The 19,818-nt window shown below is 46.5% G+C and overlaps 1 protein-coding gene across 3 annotated transcripts in view; it reads right to left on the bottom strand.

The window, feature by feature from the left end:
* ipo9 (importin 9) overlaps positions 1 to 19,818 on the bottom strand; it is a 210,315-nt gene that overhangs the window by 149,625 nt on the left and 40,872 nt on the right. For 2 of the 3 annotated variants that reach the window (XR_005463359.1, XM_038819399.1), the window contains exons 4-5: positions 7,159 to 7,360; positions 6,168 to 6,256 (exon numbers count right to left, since the gene is read on the bottom strand). Coding sequence is in view for 2 of the 3 variants with exons in the window: in XM_038819399.1 (XP_038675327.1) it covers positions 6,168 to 6,256; positions 7,159 to 7,360 (291 nt within the window). In the remaining variant the exon portion in view is untranslated. The remainder of the gene's footprint in view (positions 1 to 6,167; positions 6,257 to 7,158; positions 7,361 to 19,818) is intronic. The other variant, XM_038819400.1, reaches the window with a different exon arrangement.

Below are 19,818 nucleotides of genomic sequence, written 5' to 3'. Positions count from 1 at the left end.
AAGGGTTGTGAATCTATGGAATTCCTTGCCCAGTGAAGCAGTTGAGGCTCCTTCATTACATGTTTTTAAGGTAAAGATAGATAGTTTTTTGAAGAATAAAGGGATTTAAGGGTTATGGTGCTCGGGCCGGAAAGTGGAGCTGAGTCCACAAAAGATCAGCCATGATCTCATTGAATGGCGGAGCAGGCTCGAGGGGCCAGATGGCCTACTCCTGCTCCTAGTTCTTATGTTCTTATATTGCCATGTGGAGAAATGATACTGTGGCGATAACAGAAACCTGGTTCAAAGGGCAGGACTGGATGTTAAGTATCCCTGGATACGAGGTGTTTAAGCAAGATAGGCAGGAAGGAGGAACGGTATTATTGATAAAGGAGAGTATTGCAGTGCTGGAGAAAGATGCTGTCCCAGAGCTAAGGAACAAAAAGATGCGATTTGGAAATAGCGATAAATCAAAAAGTAGAGGCAAGGCAAAAGGGAACGGTATTATTACAGGAAATGAAAAACAGAGTGACAGGAAGGGATAGAGTGTACAAAGCTATGAGAAATGAATAGAGAAACCAGATGTTATAAAAAGGATAAAACAAAGTTCTGGATCGGAATGTTGGAAGCGTTCGAAATTAAACAGATGAACTGAGAACACACATAGTAAATGTTGATAACCATTAGAGACATGACTGCAGAAGGACATGGATTGGGACCATAATATTTAAGGGTATAGGATAGATGAGGACAGGAAGCGAGGATATGGTGGAGGGGTGGCTCTGTTAGTTAATGATGGTATTAGTACAGTAGAGAGGGATGAGCCAAGTTGGGCAGCACGGTAGCACAAGTGGATAACACTGTGGCTTCACAGCGCCCGGGTCCCAGGTTCGATTCCCCTTTGCATCACTGTCTGTGCAGAGTCTACACGTTCTCCCCGTATCTGCGTGGGTTTCCTCCTGATGCTCCGGTTTCCACCCACAGTCCAAAAATGTTCAGTTTAGGTGGATTGGCAATGCTAAATTGCCCCTTAGTGTCCAAAAAGGTTAGATGGGGTTATTGGGTTAAAGGGATAGGGTGGAAGTGAGGGCTTAAGTGGGTCAGTGCAGCCTCGATGGGCCAAATGGCCTCCTTCTGCACTGTATGTTCTATGTTGTTCTATGTATTCAGAAAACCAGGGTGTGGAAATGGTTTGGGAATACGGCTTGGGTAGATATGAGAAACGGTGAAGGCAAGAAGTCAGTAGGAGTCATGTACAGGCCACTTAACAGTAACCACATGGTGGGTGGAGCATAAATGAAGAAATAATGGGAGCTTGTCAGAAAGGCCCAGCAATAATTTTAGACATGTAGTCTGGAAAAGTTATATGGGCAAAAATAACCTAGATGAGGAGTTCATAGAATGTTCTCAGATTAATTTCGTAAAACAGCATGTTCTGGAGCCAGAGTGTAGGCTATACTAGACCTGGCATGGAGCAACGAGATGGAATTAATTAATGATTTTATTGTGAAGGTGCCCCGAGGTAGCAGCGACTATAATATGATTGAATTTTATATTCAGTTTGAGGGAGAGAGGAGTGGGTCGAGACTATTATTTTAAACTGAAATACGGGCAATTGTGAAGGTGTAAAAGCTGAGCTGGCGAAAGTGAAATTAGGTTAAGGGATCGGTCAATAGAGATACAGTGACAGACATTTGAGGGGATATTTCAGAATACACAGAATAGATACATTCCAACAAGTAAGAAAAAGTCCAAAAGTGGAAAACAGGTCAGTTAGCTAAATATCTGTCGCAGGGAATATGTTAGAGCTGTTAAAGTTATAACAGGGCACTTGGATATCATAGAATTTACAGTGCAGAAGGAGGCCATTCGGCCCATCGAGTCTGCACAGGCTCTTGGAAAGAGCACCCTACCCAAGGTCCACACCTCCACCCTATCCCCATAACCCAGTAACCCCACCCAACACTAAGGGCATGTTTGGACACTAAGGGCAATTTATCATGGCCAATCCACCTAACCTGCACATCTTTGGACTGTGGGAGGAAACCAGAGCACCCAGAGAAAACCCACACACACACATGTGGAGGATGTGCAGACTCCGCACGGACAGTGACCCAAGCCGGAATCGAACCTGGGACCCTGGAGCTGTGAAGCAATTGTGATAAACTCACGGTTATCAGGCAGAGTCTTTTTTTCATATATATATATAAATTTAGAGTACCCAATTCATTTTTTACAATGAAGGGACAAATTAGCGTGGCCAATCCACCTACCCTGCACATCTTTTGGTTGTGGGGACGAAACCCACGCAAACACGTTTAGAATGTGCAAACTCCACACGGACAGTGACCCAGAGCTGAGATCGAACCTGGGACCTCAGCGTCGTGAGGCAACAGTGCTAACTACTGCACCACCAGAAATCAGGCAGATTCAAGAAGGTTTTGTGAAAAGAAAATAATGTTTAACCAATTAGTTCTTTGACAAAGTAACATGGATCAAGGGGAACCAGTGAACAGATACCGTTTTGTACAGTTGTGACCAAGATTCCAATTGCAGAAGGTATTTGACAAAGTTCCACCGTAAAAAGTTATTGTGAAAAATAAAAGCTTATGAAATAGGTGGTAACATGGGTAGAAGATTGGCTGACTAACAGGGACGAAACCCACGCAAACACGTTTAGAATGTGCAAACTCCACACGGACAGTGACCCAGAGCCGAGATCAAACCTGGGACATAAATTGACATTTTCTGGTTGGCAGGGTGTAATAAGTGGTGTTCACTGGGATCAGTGCTGGAACCTCAACTTTTTACAAATTATATAAATGACTTGGATTAAAGAACGGCTGCCAATTTGCTGATGACACAAAGATGGGGAAGAAAGTATGTTGTGAAGAGGACACAAGAGGCTACAAAAATATATAGATTGGTTACATGAGTGGGCAAAGATCTGATTAAATTGTCCATTTTGGCAGGAAGAATAAAAAAGAAGCATATTATCTAAATGGTGAGAGTTACAGGGCTCTGAGATGCAGAGGGATCTGGGTGTCCTCGTGTATGAATCACTAGTATACAGATACAGCAAGTGATTAGGAGAGCTAATGTTTATTGCGATGGGAATTGATTACAAAAGTAGGGAGGTTATGCTTCAGTTGTACAGTGCATTGGTGAGACCACATCTGGAGTATTGTGTACATTATTGGTCACAGTATTTAAGGAAAGGTGGAAGTGTGTTGGAAGCCACTTACAGGTGCTCTGGACGGATACCTGGAATGGACGGATTGTGTTATGAGGAGAGGTTGGACAGGCTGGACTTGGACATGGAGTTTAGAAGAGTAAGCGGCGACTTCATTGAAACATAAGATCGAAGAGGTCTTGACAGGGCGGATGTGGAGAGGATGTTTTGTCTTGTGGGAGAATTTAGAACTAGGAGGTCACGATTTAAAAATAAGGGGTCACCCATTTAAAACGGAGCTGAGGCAAACTTTTCTTCACTAAGAATCATGCCCCACAAGCAGCATTGAATTCTTTGAGGATGCGACAAGACACACTGATGAAGGCCGGGCAGTGGATGTAGTGTACATGAATTTCAGTAAGGCATTTGATAAGGTTTCCCATGGTAGGCTCATTCAGAAAGTTAGGGGGCATGGGATACAAAGCAAATCTGGCTGTCTGGATACAGAATTAGCTGGCCAAAAGACGACAGCAAGTGGTAGTGGATGGAAAGTATTCCACCTGGAGGTAGGTGGCCAGTGGTCCTGCAGGGATCTGTTCTGGGACCTCTGCTCTTTGTGGTTTTTATAAATGACTTGGATGAGGAAGTGGAAGGGTGGGTTAGGAAGTTTGCCGACGGCACAAAGGTTGGTGGAGTTGTAGATAGTGTCGAGGGCTGTTGCAGGTTACAACAGGACATTGACAAGGTGCAGAGCTGGGCTGAGAAGTGGCAGGTGGAGTTCAACGTAGATAAATGTAAAGCGATTCATTTTGGAAGGTCGAATATGAATGCTGAATACAGGGCAGGATTCTTGGAAGTGTGGAGGAACAGAAGGATCTTGGGACCACGTACATAGATCCCTCAAAGTTGCCACCCAGGTTGATACGTTTGTTAAGAAAGCGTATGGTGTGTTGGCTTTCATTAACAGGGGGATTGAGTTTAAGAGACGCAAGGTTTTACTGCAGCTTTATAAAACCCTGGTTCGACCACACTTGGAATACTGTGTCCAGTTCTGGTTGCCTCATTATAGGAAGGATGTGGATGCTTTGGAGAGGGTACAGAGGAGATTTACCAGGATGCTGCCTGGACTGGAGGGCATGTCTTATGAAGAAAAGTTGACGGAGCAAGGGCTTTTATCACTGGAGCGAAGAATTTCATAGAATTTACAGTGCAGAAGGAGGCTATTCGGCCCATCGAGTCTGCACCGGCTCTTGGAAAGAGCACCCTAACCAAGCCCACACCTGAAAATGAAATGAAATGAAAATCGCTTATTGTCACGAGTAGGCTTCAATGAAGTTACTGTGAAAAGCCCCTAGTCGCCACATTCCGGCGCCTGTCCGGGGAGGCTGGTACGGGAATCGAACCGTGCTGCTGGCCTGCTTGGTCTGCTTTAAAAGCCAGCGATTTAGCCCAGTGAGCTAAACCAGCCCCTATCCCCATAACCCCACCCCACCTTCACCCTATCCCCATAACCTCACCCAACACTAAGGTCAATTTTGGACACTAAGGGCAATTTAGCATGGCCAATCCACCTAACCTGCGCATCTTTGGACTGTGGGAGGAAACCGGAGCATCCGGAGGAAATCCACGCACACACGGGAAGAATGTGCAGACTCCGCACAGACAGTGACCCAAGCCGGGAATCCTGGAGCTGTGAAGCAATTGTGCTAACCACTCTGCTACCGTGCTGAAGGAAGAGGTGACTTGATAGAGGTGTACAAGGTGATGAGAGGTATGGATAGAGTGGACAGCCAGAGACTTTCCCCCAGGGCGGAAATGGCTGTCACGAGGGGATATAGTTTTAAAATGATTAGAAGAAGGTATAGGGGAGATGTCAGAGGTAGGTTCTTTGCACAGACAGTGGTGGGTGTGTGGAATGCACTGCCAGCAGAGGTGGTGGAGTCTGAGTCATTAGGGACATTTAAGCGACTCTTAGACAAGCACATGGACAGCAGTAAATTGAAGGGGTGTAGGTTAGGTTGATCTTAGATTAGGATAAATGGTCGGCGCAATATTGTGGACTGAAGGGCCTGTACTGTGCTGGACTGTTCCAAGTTCTAAGATGATGGTGAGAATTTGGAACTCTCTTCCTGAAAAGGAAATGGAATCAGAGTCTTTGAATATTTTTAAGTCAGAGGTGGATGGATTCTCAGTAAGCAATGTTATCAGGAGTGTCGGCAGATGTCCAATAATGGTGACCATGAAACTATTATCCTTTGTCCTAACTGGTTCTTCAGTGAAGGAAATTTGCCATCCTTACCTGGTCTGGTCTACATGTGACTCCAGACCCACAGCAATGTGGTTGACTCTGAAATGGTTTAGCAAGCCTCTCAGTTCCAAGGACAATTACAGATGGGCAACAAATGCTGGACCAACCAGCCCCACAACCCCTGAAAGAATAGAGAAGCGAATACTACAATGGCTTGCTATGGACTCATCCCCTTTTACCTCCATGGCAGCGTTAATAGTATGGTTATTGTATCCAGGTAGAAATGCTCATTGTCTAACCACTTGACCCAATTCCATTCAATCTTAAATAACTGCCCCATCATCCAGTGTGCCTTGGAGGCGAACGGTTTACCCACAGTTTTCAGGGGTGATATCTTACACCTTCTTCCCAGTCAAAGAGCCTGGGCCGCACTTTATAACCACCAAGCCATCCAAGGTTGTTGGGCAGAATTCAGAACACGTTACATGACCTCTTCATTCCTCCGTTTTACCCTAAATCAAAGAGATAGTCCCAAAACATAATCTGATAAATGTCACATTTTGTAACTTACTTGTAACCTTCTCAAGGGCAAATAGGGAGGGGGCATTAAATGTTGGCCGAGCCAGAGGTGCCCACAACTCAGGAAAGAATCAAAGAAAATACCTTTAAAGTGTAAAATTCAGAAACTCAAGATGAAGCATTATTTTACTTGGAGGGTTCATTAACGCTGGGGATCCTAAAGAACAATTACTGCCTTAGGTTACTCACCTCAGCCATAGTAAAAATCTTGTACATTTCAGGCAAAATTACAGGGGCCACCAGTGGCATCTGTGTATCCGTCACTTCTCGGGTGAACTCTGCAGAGAAAACAACAAAGAGGAGTCAGGAAGTGTGAATAGTCTGTTTTCCCCCTCAGAATGCTCCTGCACTTGAATGATTTTGAACTATGGCAGTCTGTTTAAAACAGGTGGAGGATGGACTTCCGGGAGAAGGTAGCTCTATGTTTTTTATTTACTTTTTAACCTGGTTTCCGAGGAATTTGGCTACCAAAACCGAAGCCAGAAAGCCCGCAAAACTCAGGAGGGAAGGCGACGAATGCAGCCTTGGGTGTGCCTGCTCATATCACAGTGGAAACACTGACTGAGGTGACAGCGCAGGAGTTTGAAAAACAGTTTGTGAAGCATTTCGGGGTGCATGACAGGGTGATGATGAAAATCACTGAGCAGTCAATTGAAGAGGCACTTGGACTAATTTGAGGAAGCTGGAAAAGACCTCGGAGGCTGTGAAGGAGCATTGAGATGAAGGTGTGGAGACAGCCTCGCCACAGCATGGGGACCGAAGCACCTCATTGGAAGCCGAGATGTTGCACATAGAGGAGAGGAAGACACTGAGGGCAAAGAACCTCAGAATCATGGGTACCCGGCGAGGATGAGAGTGACTTTCTGGTCGAAAGATCTGACTAGGGCTAATGGCTTTTAAGTGTCTCGTTCTAGGGACGGGATTGGTGGCTGTCTGGAATGGGTCCTGGATCCGGGCCTGCCGGAGGTGGTGACCTTTGTCTTTTATCTTTAGGAATTGATAACAGGAAGTGGGATGGCCGGGGGGGGGGGTAATTTCTCTCTTCGAGGGTAGGGGTTTATAAATGGTGTTTCTTTTGTATGGAGTTGTTTATTTTGAGTTTTAGAAAAGGAAAATGTCAACAAAAATACTTTTCTGAAACCAGGTTGAGATTTCTGAGACAACGTCCTGTTATTCGTACCAGTAAGAACCCGCATGGCCCCATGCACTGCATTCACATCACCGCTGATCAGCATTTCCATCAGTAGTCTGAAGAGCTCAGGCCACGCCTCAGGCCAATCCCAGTGAGCTATTGCCGATATAGCATAGGCTACACTCGATCGCACTTTACTAATTGGCTCACGCAGACCATTTGGTAAAAGCTCTCTGATAGCCAACTTTGCCTACAACAAAAGTTGAAGTAAATGGTCAGATCGTTGTAATCACAGACAACCTTAATCATTCATTCTGTTTGTGCATGACGTTGGAAAGGCCAGATTTTTGGCTCATCTCCAGTTGCCCCAAGACAGGGATGGCTTGCAGGCCACTTCAGAGAGCACATACAGTGGAACCATCGTAGGCCAACCCCGGACTGGAGAAAGAGGGCACTTCCCTGGTGCATAGTGAGGAATCAGATGGGTTTTCGTGGCAACCCAGCAGCTTTTTTTTTATAAACAGAGCGAGTGGTTGCGGAGGGGATCTTATTAAAACTTAACTTGAGGGCACAGCCTCGGACTGAAGGGACGATACTTTAAAACTGAGATGAGGACGAATTTCTTCAGTCAGAGAGTAGCGAATCTCTGGAACTTTTGGCCGCAGAAGGTTGCGCAGGCCAAATCACTGAGTGTCTTTAAGACAGAGATAGATAGGTTCTCGACTAATAAGGGAATCAGGGGTTATGGGGAGACGGCAGGAGAATGGGGATGAGAAAATATCAGCCATGATTGAACAGCAGAGCAGACTTAATGGGCCGAATGGCTTAATTCTGCTCCTATATCTTACAGATGGGGTCTTCAACGCACTGCCTGAAAGGCTAGTGGAGGCAGAATCAAACGAGGCATTCGAGGGCACTAGATTATCTGAATAGAAATAATGTTAGGGAGTGGGTGAAAAGGCATGGGGGAATGACACTAACTTGCTGCGAGAGCTAACTCCTCAACAGTTCACCAGTCTATAACTTGCTGCACTAGATTACTCCTCAATTGTTCACCAGTCTATAACTTGCTGCACGAGGTTACTCCTTAACAGTTCACCAGTCCATAACGTGCTGCAATAGGTTACTCCTCAAATGTTCACTAGTCCATAACGTGCTGCAATAGGTTACTCCTCAACTGTTCACCAGTCTATAACTTTCAGCTTCAGGCTACTCAACTGTTCACCAGTCTATAACTTTCAGCTTCAGGCTACTCAACAGTTCACCAGTCTATAACGTGCTGCACGTGGATACTCAACAGATCACCAGTCTATAACTTGCAGCTTTAGGATACTCAACAGTTCCCCAGTCTATAGCCTATTCAACCGTTCACCAGTCCATAACTTGCTGCACATGGATACTCAACAGATTCCCAGTCTATAACTTGCTGCATGAGGTGACACCTCAACAGTTCACCAGTCGATAACATGCTGCACTAGGTTACTCACAGTTCACCAGTCTATAACTTGCAACATTAGGATACTCAACAGTCTGTAACTTGCTGCCCGAGGTTACTCAACCGTTCACCAGTCTATAACATGCTGTACTAGGTTACTCCTCAACAGTTCACCAGTCTATAACTTGCTGAATTGGACTGAAATTTGCTGACCCGAGATCTACTGTGTATCTTCCAGCTACGGCTAGAATACGGAGACGAGTGGGGTAACGGTTCAATCATGGAGGCCGAGACAACAGTGTTATGTCTCTACTACAGCCCAGTGGTGGACGTTGGACATTGAACATTCACTGCACCGCGTTACCCTGGCTAATGATAGAACCGGACAAAGCCGGGAGTTAGAGGACAAATATCGGTCGTTAGTTGGGACCGAAGGCCAATCACGATTACAGCCATAGACATAGAACAGTACAGCACAGAACAGGCCCTTCGGCCCTCGATGTTGTGCCGAGCAATGATCACCCTACTTAAACCCACGTAACCCGTATACCCGTAACCCAACAATCCCCCCATTAACCTTACACTACGGGCAATTTAGCATGGCCAATCCACCTAACCCGCACATCTTTGGACTGTGGGAGGAAACCGGAGCACCCGGAGGAAACCCACGCACACACGGGGAGGACGTGCAGACTCCACACAGACAGTGACCCAGCCGGGAATCGAACCTGGGACCCTGGAGCTGTGAAGCATTGATGCTAACCACCATGCTACCGTGAGGCCCCACAGTCATGGGACAAGAACGGACAGCCGACTTGTTACAATACCACCATATTTATGGCAACAATCAGTCTCCATGGCCCCCCATATTACACACCAAGTCCACAACCAATACCATGCCAAGGATCTGGGGCCTATGGTAAGGAGGGCAGTGGACCAATCGGATCCGACAGAATATGCACTCCAAGTACTGCCAGACGGCACTTCCATACGGTACTCCGAGGCCCCTGAGGCGGTTAACACCCGACTCCAGCATCATCTGGGGCGCGACACTTTGGAATATGTCAACCCTCAGGTTTGGCCGGATCACCCGTCACAGGTGGGACAAGCAACGGTTACACCCATTAAGGTAGCGATTATGGACCACGTGATGCTGCCCTCCATGAAACCCCAAGCCATCCCGTCTACAGCCAAATTAATCCACAAACTGTTGCAACAGGGGATTCTGGTCCCGTGCCAATCAGGATGTAACACCCCCATACTTGCGGTGCCCAAACAAGGCAAACCGGACCAATACCGGCTAGTACAGGACTTACGTTCAATTAATGCAATCGCGCAACCATTACATGCCCTCTCCTGATCCCGCCCACATACTGGCTCAAATCCCAGCCCGGGCCCTCGCCATAGTCGACCTCCAACATGCTTTCTTTGCTCTCCCACTCACGCCTCAAAGCCAGTATTTGTTTGCCTTCACCTCCAATGGACAGCAGTATACCTGGACCCAACTTCCACAGCGATTTCTTAACTCGCCCACGCTCTTCTCCAGATGTCTGTAGACTCAACTCCAGACTCTGAATTTGAAACATGGTTCCACTCTTGCACAGTACGTAGATGACCTATTGATAGGCAGCCCCGATGAGCCCAGTATCAGGGAAGATGTGATACAATTATTAAACCACCTGTCCTCACTGGGCTATGTTGTTTCGCAATTCAAAGTACTGGTGGCCCAGACGAAGGTCAAGTTCCTGGGAGTCCTACTCACAGCCAGAGAAAGTAGTCTCGAAACCAGTCGAATTGAACCTATATGCCAATTTTCCGTTCCTACCACAACCAAGGAGGTCCATCACTGGCTGGGCATGGTAAATTATTGATGGCAGTGAATACCAAACATCGCTGTCTATACTAAGCTGCTGACGCCTTACACCAGCAAGGAAGGGACTTTCACTCTCACGTTTGAGGCACTTGAAGCCTTCCGTCTCTTAAAGCAGGCCTTGTTACAAGCCCCAGCCCTGGGCAGGCCCTTATATGACCGACCATTCCAGTTGTACTGTACTATTTTGGAGGGGTGCTCAACAGCGGTACTAACCCAGCAACATGGAGATAAGCACCGACCGACCGGTGGCAGACTACTCTTCCAAACTTGATCCAGTGGCGCTGGGTCACCCTATTTGCACCCAGATTCTGGCAGCCATATACAACAGTTTACAGGCCGCTGCCGATATAACACTCCAACAAGACATTACCGTGTGCAGCTCCCTCTCGGTCACTGCACTGTTAGGGCAGCTGCAGACTCAGCATCTCACTACGGCTCGTCAGAATAGGTACGAAATATATCTCTTAAATAATCCTCGGCTGAGATTTAAATATCGTACCACTACCAACCCAGCTTGCTTTCTTAGCAGGCCCCTGCTGAAGAGGCACCTGGCCACGACTGTCTGACCCTGATTCAGTAAGATACTACAATACGGGAGGATTTGACCGATGCCCCGTTAGATCAACCTGACATGACAATGTATGTTGATGGCAGCACGCTGGTAAGCCCTACCGGCCAAAAACTGTCAGGGTATGCGACAGTGGGTCAGGATGGCCTGATCATGGAATCGGCAGCTTTCCAAACCCCCTACTCAGCCCAGCAAGCTGAACTCTTCGCCCTCACCCACGCTTGCATACTCGGGACGGACTGCCGAGTGAATATTTATACCGACTCAAGGTATGCCTTCGGGGTAGTCCATGACTTTGGACAACTCTGGAAAAATAGGGGATTCCTCACCTCGGCGGGGACTGAGATATCCCACCGAAGGTTAGTTAATGACCTACTGCAGGCCCTCCTTTTGCCCGCGCAGATTTCTGTTATTAAATGCGCTGCCCATACGAATGGTAAGACCCCGGTTGATGTTGGTAACGGACACGCAGATAATGACAGCTGTACAGACTCAGCAGGTGGTGGTGCCTAAGATGATGAGTCAGACCAAAAGCTCTGAAAGAAACAAGTCACAGAACATTACAGCGCAGTACAGGCCCTTCGGCCTTCGATGTTGCACCGATCTTGTGAAACCACTCGAAAGCCCATCTACACTATTCCCTTATCATCCATATGTTTATCCAATGACCATTTAAATGACCTTAACATTGGCGAGTCCACTACTGTTGCAGGCAGGGCATTCCACGCCCTTACTACTCTCCGAGTAAAGAACCTACCTCTGACATCTGTCCTATATCTATCTCCCCTCAATTTAAAGCTATGTCCCCTCGTGCTAGACATCACCATCCGAGGAAAAAGGCTCTCACTGTCCACCCTATCTAATCCTCTGATCATCTTGTATGCCTCAATTAAGTCACCTCTTAACCTTCTCTCGAATGAAAATAGCCTCAAGTCCCTCAGCCTTTCCTCACAAGATCTTCCCTCCATATCAGGCAACATCCTGGTAAATCTCCTCTGCACCCTTTCCAATGCTTCCACATCCGTCCTATAATGCGGCGACCAAAACTGCACGCAATACTCCAAATGCGGCTGCACCAGAGTTTTGTACAGCTGCAACATGACCTCATGGCTCAGAAACACACCATATGCCTTCTTAACAACCCTATCAACCTGGGTGGCAACTTTCAGGGATCTATGTACATGGACACCAAGATCTCTCTGCTCATCCACACTACCAAGAATCTTACCATTAGCCCAGTACTCTGTCTTCCTGTTATTCCTTCCAAAATGAATCACCTCATACTTTTATGCATTAAACTCCATTTGCCACCTCTCAGCCCAGCTCTGCAGTTTATCTATGTCCCTCTGTAACTTGCAACATCCTTCCGCATTGTCCGCCGACTTTAGTGTCATCTGCAAATTTACTCACCCATCCTTCTACGCCCTCCACCAGGTCATTTATAAAAATGACAAACAGCAGTGGCCCCAAAACAGATCATTGTGGTACACCACTAGTAACTGAACTCCAGGCTGAACATTTCCCATCAACCACCACCTTCTGTCTTCTTACAGCGAGCCAATTTCTGATCCAAACTGCTAAATCACCCTGAATCCCATGCCTCCGTATTTTCTGCAATAGCCTACCGTGGTGAACCTTATCAAACGCTTTACTGAAATCCATATACACCACATCAACTGCTTTACCCTCGTCCACCTGTTTGGTCACCTTCTCAAAGTACTCAATAAGGTTTGTGATGCAAGACCTACCCTTCACAAAACCGTGTTGACTATCCCTAATCAAATTATTCCTTTCCAGATGATTATAAATCCTATCTCTTACAAACCTTTCCAAGACTTTGTCCACAACAGAAGTAAGGCTCACTGGTCTATAGTTACCGGGGTTGTCTCTACTCCTCTTCTTGAACAAGGGGACAACATTTGCTATCCTCCAGTCTTCTGGCACTATTCCTGGAGACAATGACGACATAAAGATCAAAGCCAAAGGCTCAGCAATCTCCTCCCTAGCTTCTCAGAGAATCCTAGGATAAACCCCATCCGGCCCAGGGGACTTATCTATTTTCACACTTTCCAGAATTGCTAACACCTCCTCCTTATGAACCTCAAGCCCTTCCAGTCTAGTATCCTGTATCTCAGTATTCTCCTCAACAACATTCTCACGCACAACTTCCCACTACTGTCCTTGACTGGCCCTACTCTTACCCTAGTCATTCTTTTATTCCTGACATACCTATAGAAAGCTTTAGGGTTATCCTTGATCCTACCTGCCAAAGACTTCTCATGTCCCCTCCTGGCTCTTCTTAGCTCTCTCTTTAGGTCGTTCCTAGCTAACTTGTAACTCTTGAGCGCCCTAACTGAACCTTCACGTCTCATCTTTACATAAGCCTCCTCCTTTTTCTTGACAAGTGATTCAACTACATTCGTAAACCACGTTTCCCTCGCTCGACCACGTCCTCCCTGCCTGACAGGTACATACTTATCAAGGACACGCAGCAGCTGTTCCTTGAACAAGCCTCACATTTCAATTGTGCCTATCCCCTGCAGTTTTCTTCCCCATCCTATGCATTCTCAGTCTTGCCTCATCGCATCATAATTGTCTTTCCCCCAGCTATAACTCTTGCCCTGCAGTATATACCTATCCCTTTCCATCGCTAAAGTAAACATAACTGAATTGTGGTCACTATCACCAAAGTGCTCACCTACCTACAAATCTAACACCTGTCCTGGTTCATTACCCAGTACCAAATCCAATGTGGCCTCGCCTCTTGTTGGCCTACATACTGTGTCAGGAAACCCTCCTGCACACATTGGACAAAAACGGACCCATCTAAAGTACTCGATCTATACCGTTTCCAGTCAATATTTGGAAAGTTAAAGTCCCCCATAACAACTACCCTGTTACTTTCGCTCCTGTCCAGAATCATCTTTGCAATCCTTTCCTCTACATCTCTGGAACTTTTCGGAGGCCTGTCGAAAACTCCCAACAGCGTGACCTCTCCTTTCCTGTTTCTAACCTGCAACCTTGAAACCTTACCTTACTCATGACCTCACGACTCTCAACCTCCTGTATACTGGAGCTACAATTCAGGTTCCCAACCCCCTGCTGAATTAGTTGAAACCCTCCCGAAGAGCATTAGCAAATTTCCCCCCCAGGATATTGGTACCCCTCTGGACCAGGTGTAGACCATCCCGTTTGTAGAGGTCCCACCTACCCCAGAATGAGCTCCAATTATCCAAGTATCTGAAACCCTCTCTCCTGCACCATCCCTGTAGCCACGTGTTCAACTGCTCTCTCCCCATTCCTCGTCTCGCTAGCACGTGGCACGGGTAACAACCCAGAGATAATAACTCTTTGTTCTCGCTCTAAGTTTCCACTCTAGCTCCCTGAATTCCTGCCTTACATCCCTATCCCTTTTCCTACCTATGTTGATGGTGCCTATGTGGACCACAACTTAGGGCTGCTCCCCCTCCCCCTTAACGATCCCGAAAACACGATCCGCGACATCACGGACCCTGGCACCTGGGAGGCAACACACCAACCGAGAGTCTCTCTCGTTCCCACAGAATCTCCTATCTATCCCCCTAACCATGGAGTCTCCAATGACTAATGCTCTACTGCTCTCCCCTCTGTCTGCCTCTGACAAGCTAATGCCAACCATCCAACATCACTGAATTCATGGACCGCATACTTAAGACGGCATGAACGACCCAGGTTCCTGGAGAAGTTGGGGATTCGGAGGGTGGACAAACTGGATGATAAATATGGCCATGTACTTAGCCATCGCACTCGGTTGCATCCTTGTAGGCCGAGCCATCGTTAAATGCGTCAGAGGCAGAATGCAGGGAGCATATAAGCACTCCTAAAATCTTGACAGTTAGGACCCATGAACACCCAACAGACGACGAGGCTTTACAGCGAGAGCTGGCATTGCAGCGGAATATTTTCCTGGACGAGGATTAAGAGGGGGGGGACGCCGGATACGGGACACAGCAAGAGGAAATATTAAGGGGTGGATCAGTAGTTATCATTGAATGATAAAAGGAGGGAATGAGGAAATGAACAAAACGGGATGGTACTGAAGCATTGTGGGTAGCCAGGCTAAGTCAGGAGTATCATGATGAGGGGGATGGGTGATCACAGGGGCCTCAGGCAAAAGGAATGTGAGGGCAGTCTATTGGGACCAGTAATTGCTAAGATTACCTTATATGGCTAAGTTAAGGAATGTAAGGGAACCTTAGAAATCTGACAATTGCCAAGTTACCTTATTTGGTTGTGTTTGGAACCTCATTTTTTTATACCAATGTATATGAGACAAAGTCTTTTGTTCTGTGTCTCATTCACTCTGGGGACGCGACAAGACCCTGGCAGAGTGAGTCAGCTTGCAAGACGCGCAAATAAATAAAGTGTTTACCTACAATCTGACTTGGTATATTTAATGAGGCCAGACTGAGGGCAAAATGAACTCGAATTCTCAGCTGCACGAGGTTACACCTCAACAGTTCACAAGTCTATAACGTGCTGCACTCGGTTACTCAACAGTTCACCAGTCTATAACTTGCTGCATTAGGATACTTCCACCAGTCCATAACGTGCTGCAATAGGTTACTCAACAGTTCACCAGTCCATAACTTGCTTCACTAGGTTAGTCAACTGTTCACCAGTCTATAACTTGCTGCACTAGGTTACTCCTCAATTGTTCACCAGTCGATAACTTGCTGCACGAGGCTACACCTCAACAGTTCACCAGTCCATAACGTGCTGCAATAGGTTACTCCTCAAATGTTCACCAGTCTATAACTTGCTTCACTAGGTTAGTCAACTGTTCACCAGTCTATGACTTGCTGCAATAGGTTACTCCTCAACAGTTTACCGGTCTATAACCTGCCGCACTAGGTTACTAAACAGTTCACCAGTCAAAACGTTGCTGCACGAGGTTACTCCTCAACAGTTCACCAGTCTATAACTTGCTGCATTAGGTTACTAAACTGTTCACCAGTCTATAACTTGCTGCATTAGGTTACTAAACAGTTCACCAGTCTGTAACTTGCTGCACGAGGTTACTCCTCAACAGTTCACCAGTCTATAACTTGCTGCATTGGTTACTAAACAGTTCACCAGTCTATAACTTGCTGCACTAGGTTACTACACAGTTCACCAGTCTGTAACTTGCTGCAGTAGGTTACTCCTCAACAGTTCACCAGTCTATAACTTGCTGCATTAGGTTACTAAACAGTTCACCAGTCTATAACTTGCTGCACTAGGTTACTCCTCAACAGTTCATCAGTCTACAACTTGCTGCACTAGGTTACTAAACAGTTCACCAGTCTGTAACTTGTTGCACTAGGTTACTAAACAGTTCACTAGTCTATAACTTGCTGCAGTAGGTTACTCCTCATCAAGGCCTCCCATTGTTCAATTACTATTAGAACCATAGACCTTTAGAAAAGTTACAGCACAGAGGAAGCCATTCAGTCCATCAAGACTGCACCTGCCAAGAGATTTTCTGACTGGCGATCAGGAATCTCATTTCCCAGCATACCCTGGGAGCTTACACACAGGTGAAAATAGGGACCAGATTGCTCATTTCAGCACTGAGGGGGCCAGGAATAAGTGCACAGGGTGCTGATTTGACAAAAAAAATGGTGCAAAAATCTGACAATGGGACACAGGGATAGAGCGACAGAGTGGAGTCCTAGGGTGGGAGGAGGCTGTGGGTGAGGGGGGAAAACGCGGGGGAGTGAGGCAATGTATTGAGGTAGGGAAAGAATCACATGTAGGAGAAAACCACCAGGGAGAAAAGGGTTCAGTCGACTAATTTCTGGGATGAAGGGCTTATCCTCTTTAGAAAGATTGAAGAGGTTGGGTCCATTGCAATAGAGTTAAGAATGGAAGGTGACCTTATTAAAACATACAAGATTCTGAAGCGACTGAATAGTGTGGATAACAAAAAGACGGTGTTTGCTCTTGTGGGGAGATTAAAACTTGGGGACATAGTCTATCTCTCAGAGAATTGTCTTCCCCAGGAGGCCATGGTTGAGTTGGACAGGTTTTTGATAAACAAAGGTTATGGTGGGTCAGACATGAAGGCGGAGCGCAGAACACAACCAGATCAGCCAGGATCATATTGAATAGTGGGTATAATTGGAATTCCCGGCTGTGAGATCATTAGACGTTTGAGAAATTAACCGGATTCCTGTTGCTAGGGAGATGGATCTCAGATGAGAGGCAAAGCCGTGAGCTACGCTGTGAGTTAACAGTTGCTCAGGAGCTCAGAGCTTGATAAACAGAGAAGACAAATTGCAGACACACAAACGGAATTGTGAAGCTGTGAATCGGAGGCAGATAGGAAGGAAATCATAGATTCATAGAATCAGACAGCACAGAAAAGGCCCTTCGTTCCAATGCGTCCGCTCCGGTCAAAAACAACCTAACTATTCTCATCCCATTTTCCAGAACTTGGCCCATAGCCTTGGATGCCCTGATATCACAAGTGCACATCTAAAGACTTCTTCAATGTTATGAGGGTGTCTGCCTACAGCACCCTTTCAGGCAGCAGAGTTCCAGATTCCCACCACCCTCTCGGTGAAAAAGTCTTTGCTCACATCCCCTCTGCATCTCCTGCCCCTTACCTTAAATCTACGCCCCCATGTCACTGAGCCCTCCACCAAGGGGAAACATTCCTTCCTATCCATAAAACCTTCAGACATAGTCTCAGAATTAGGCCATTCGGCCCATCGAGTCTGCTCTGCCATTCAATCCTGGCTGATATTTTTCTCAACCCCATTCACCTTATAACCCATGATCCCCTTATTCATCAAGAATCTATCTATTTCTGTCTTAAAGACACGCAATGACTTGGACTCCACAGCCTTCAGCAGCAAGAAGTTGCACAGATTCACCACCCTCTGGCTGAAGAAATTCCTCATCTGCTTTAAAGGATTGTCCCTTCTGTCTGAAGCTGTGCCCTTGGGTTCTGGTTTCTCCTACCAGTGGAAACATCCTCTCCACGTCCACTCTTTCTAGGCTTCTCAGTTTTCTGTAAGTTTCAATGAGATCCCCACCCCCGCCTCATCCTTCAAAACGTCATCAAGTACAGGCTCAACCGCTCCTCATCTGACAAGTCCTTTCTTTAATTCGCTAATGGGATGTGGGTGTCGCTGACAGGGCCAGCATTTATTGCCCATCCCTGAGGGCATTTAAGAGTCAACCACATTGCTGTGGATCTGGAGTCACAGGTAGGCCAGACCAGGTAAGGACAACATTTCTTTTCCTAAAGGATATCAGACAACCAGGTGGATTTTTACGACAATCGACAATGGTTGCATTGCCAACTTTAGACTTTTAATTCCAGATTTCTTTTTACCGAATTCAAAATTCACCATCTGCCATAACGGGATTCGAACCCGGTCCCTAGCATGACTCTCAGTCTATGGATTACCAGTCCAGTGTTCAATGATAATAACACTAACACCACCGTTTCCCCTTCATTCTGGGGATCATTCTTGTGAACCTCCTTTTGACCCTCTCCAAGTTCAGCACATCCTTCGTTATATATGGGGCCCAAAACTGCTCATAATATTCCAAGCGGGGTCTGACCAGAGACTTATACAGCCTCAACAGTACATCACTGCTCTTATTTTCTAGCGGTCTTGACACGAATGCTAACATTGCTTTTGCCTTCCGAACTGCCAACTGAACCTGCATGTTAACCTTGAGAGAATCCTAAACTAGGACTCCTACGTCCCTTTGTGCTTCTGATTTCCAAAGCCTTTTCCCATTTAGAAAATAGTCAATGCTTCTATTCTTCTTACCGAAGTGCATAACCTCACATGTTTCTACATTGTTTTCCATCTGAAATGAAAATGAAATTAAATGAAAATTGCTTATTGTCACAAGTCGGCTTCAAATGAAGTTACTGTGAAAAGCCCAGAGTCGCCACATTCCGGCGCCTGTTCGGGGAGGCTGGGACGGGAATTGAACCGTGCTGCAGTCCAAAGATGTGCAGGTTAGGTGGATTGGCCATGATAAATTGCCCTTAGTGTCCAAAATTGCCCTTAGTGTTGGGTGGGGTTACTGGGTTATGGGGATAGGGTGGAGGTGTTGACCTCGGCTAGGGTGCTCTTTCCAAGAGCCTGCGCAGACTCGATGGGTCGAGTGGCCTCCTTCTTCACTGTAAATTCTATAATAATCTATTCCCATCCTATTCATGTATTTGTCAAGATGCTCCTTAAATGTCACTATCATCCCTGTTTCCACCGCCTCCTCCGGCAGCGAGTCCAGGCACCCACTACCCTCTGTGTAAAATAACTTGGCTCGTATATCTCCTCTATACCTTGCCCCTCACACCTTAAACCTATGCCCCCGAGTAATTGACCCCCCTAGCCCGGGAAAAAGCCTCTGACTATCCACGCTGTCTATGCCCCTCAAAATTTTGTAGACCTCTATCAGGTCGCCCCTCAACCTCCGTCGTTCCAGTGAGAACAAACCAAGTTTATTCAACCGCTCCTCATAGCTAATGCCCTCCATACCAGGCAACATCCTGGTAAATCTCTTCTGCACCCTCTCTAAAGCCTCCACATCCTTCTGGTAGTGTGGCAACCAGAATTGAACACTATACTCCAAGTGTGGCCTAACACAGCTGCAACATGACTTGCCAATTCCTATACTCAATGCCCCGGCCAATGAAGGCAAGCGTGCCGTATGCCTTCTTGACTACCGTCTCCACCTGTCTTGCCCCTTTCAGTGACCTGTGGACCTGTACACCTAGATCTCTCTGACTTTCAATACTCTAGAGGGTTCTACCATTCACTGTATACTCCCTCCCTGCATTAG

The sequence above is a fragment of the Scyliorhinus canicula genome, chromosome 15, assembly GCF_902713615.1.
Source record: "Scyliorhinus canicula chromosome 15, sScyCan1.1, whole genome shotgun sequence".
Lineage (NCBI taxonomy): Eukaryota > Metazoa > Chordata > Chondrichthyes > Carcharhiniformes > Scyliorhinidae > Scyliorhinus > Scyliorhinus canicula.
The sequence above is the reverse complement of the archived record's forward strand: the minus strand, read 5'-3'. Positions and strand labels throughout refer to the sequence as shown.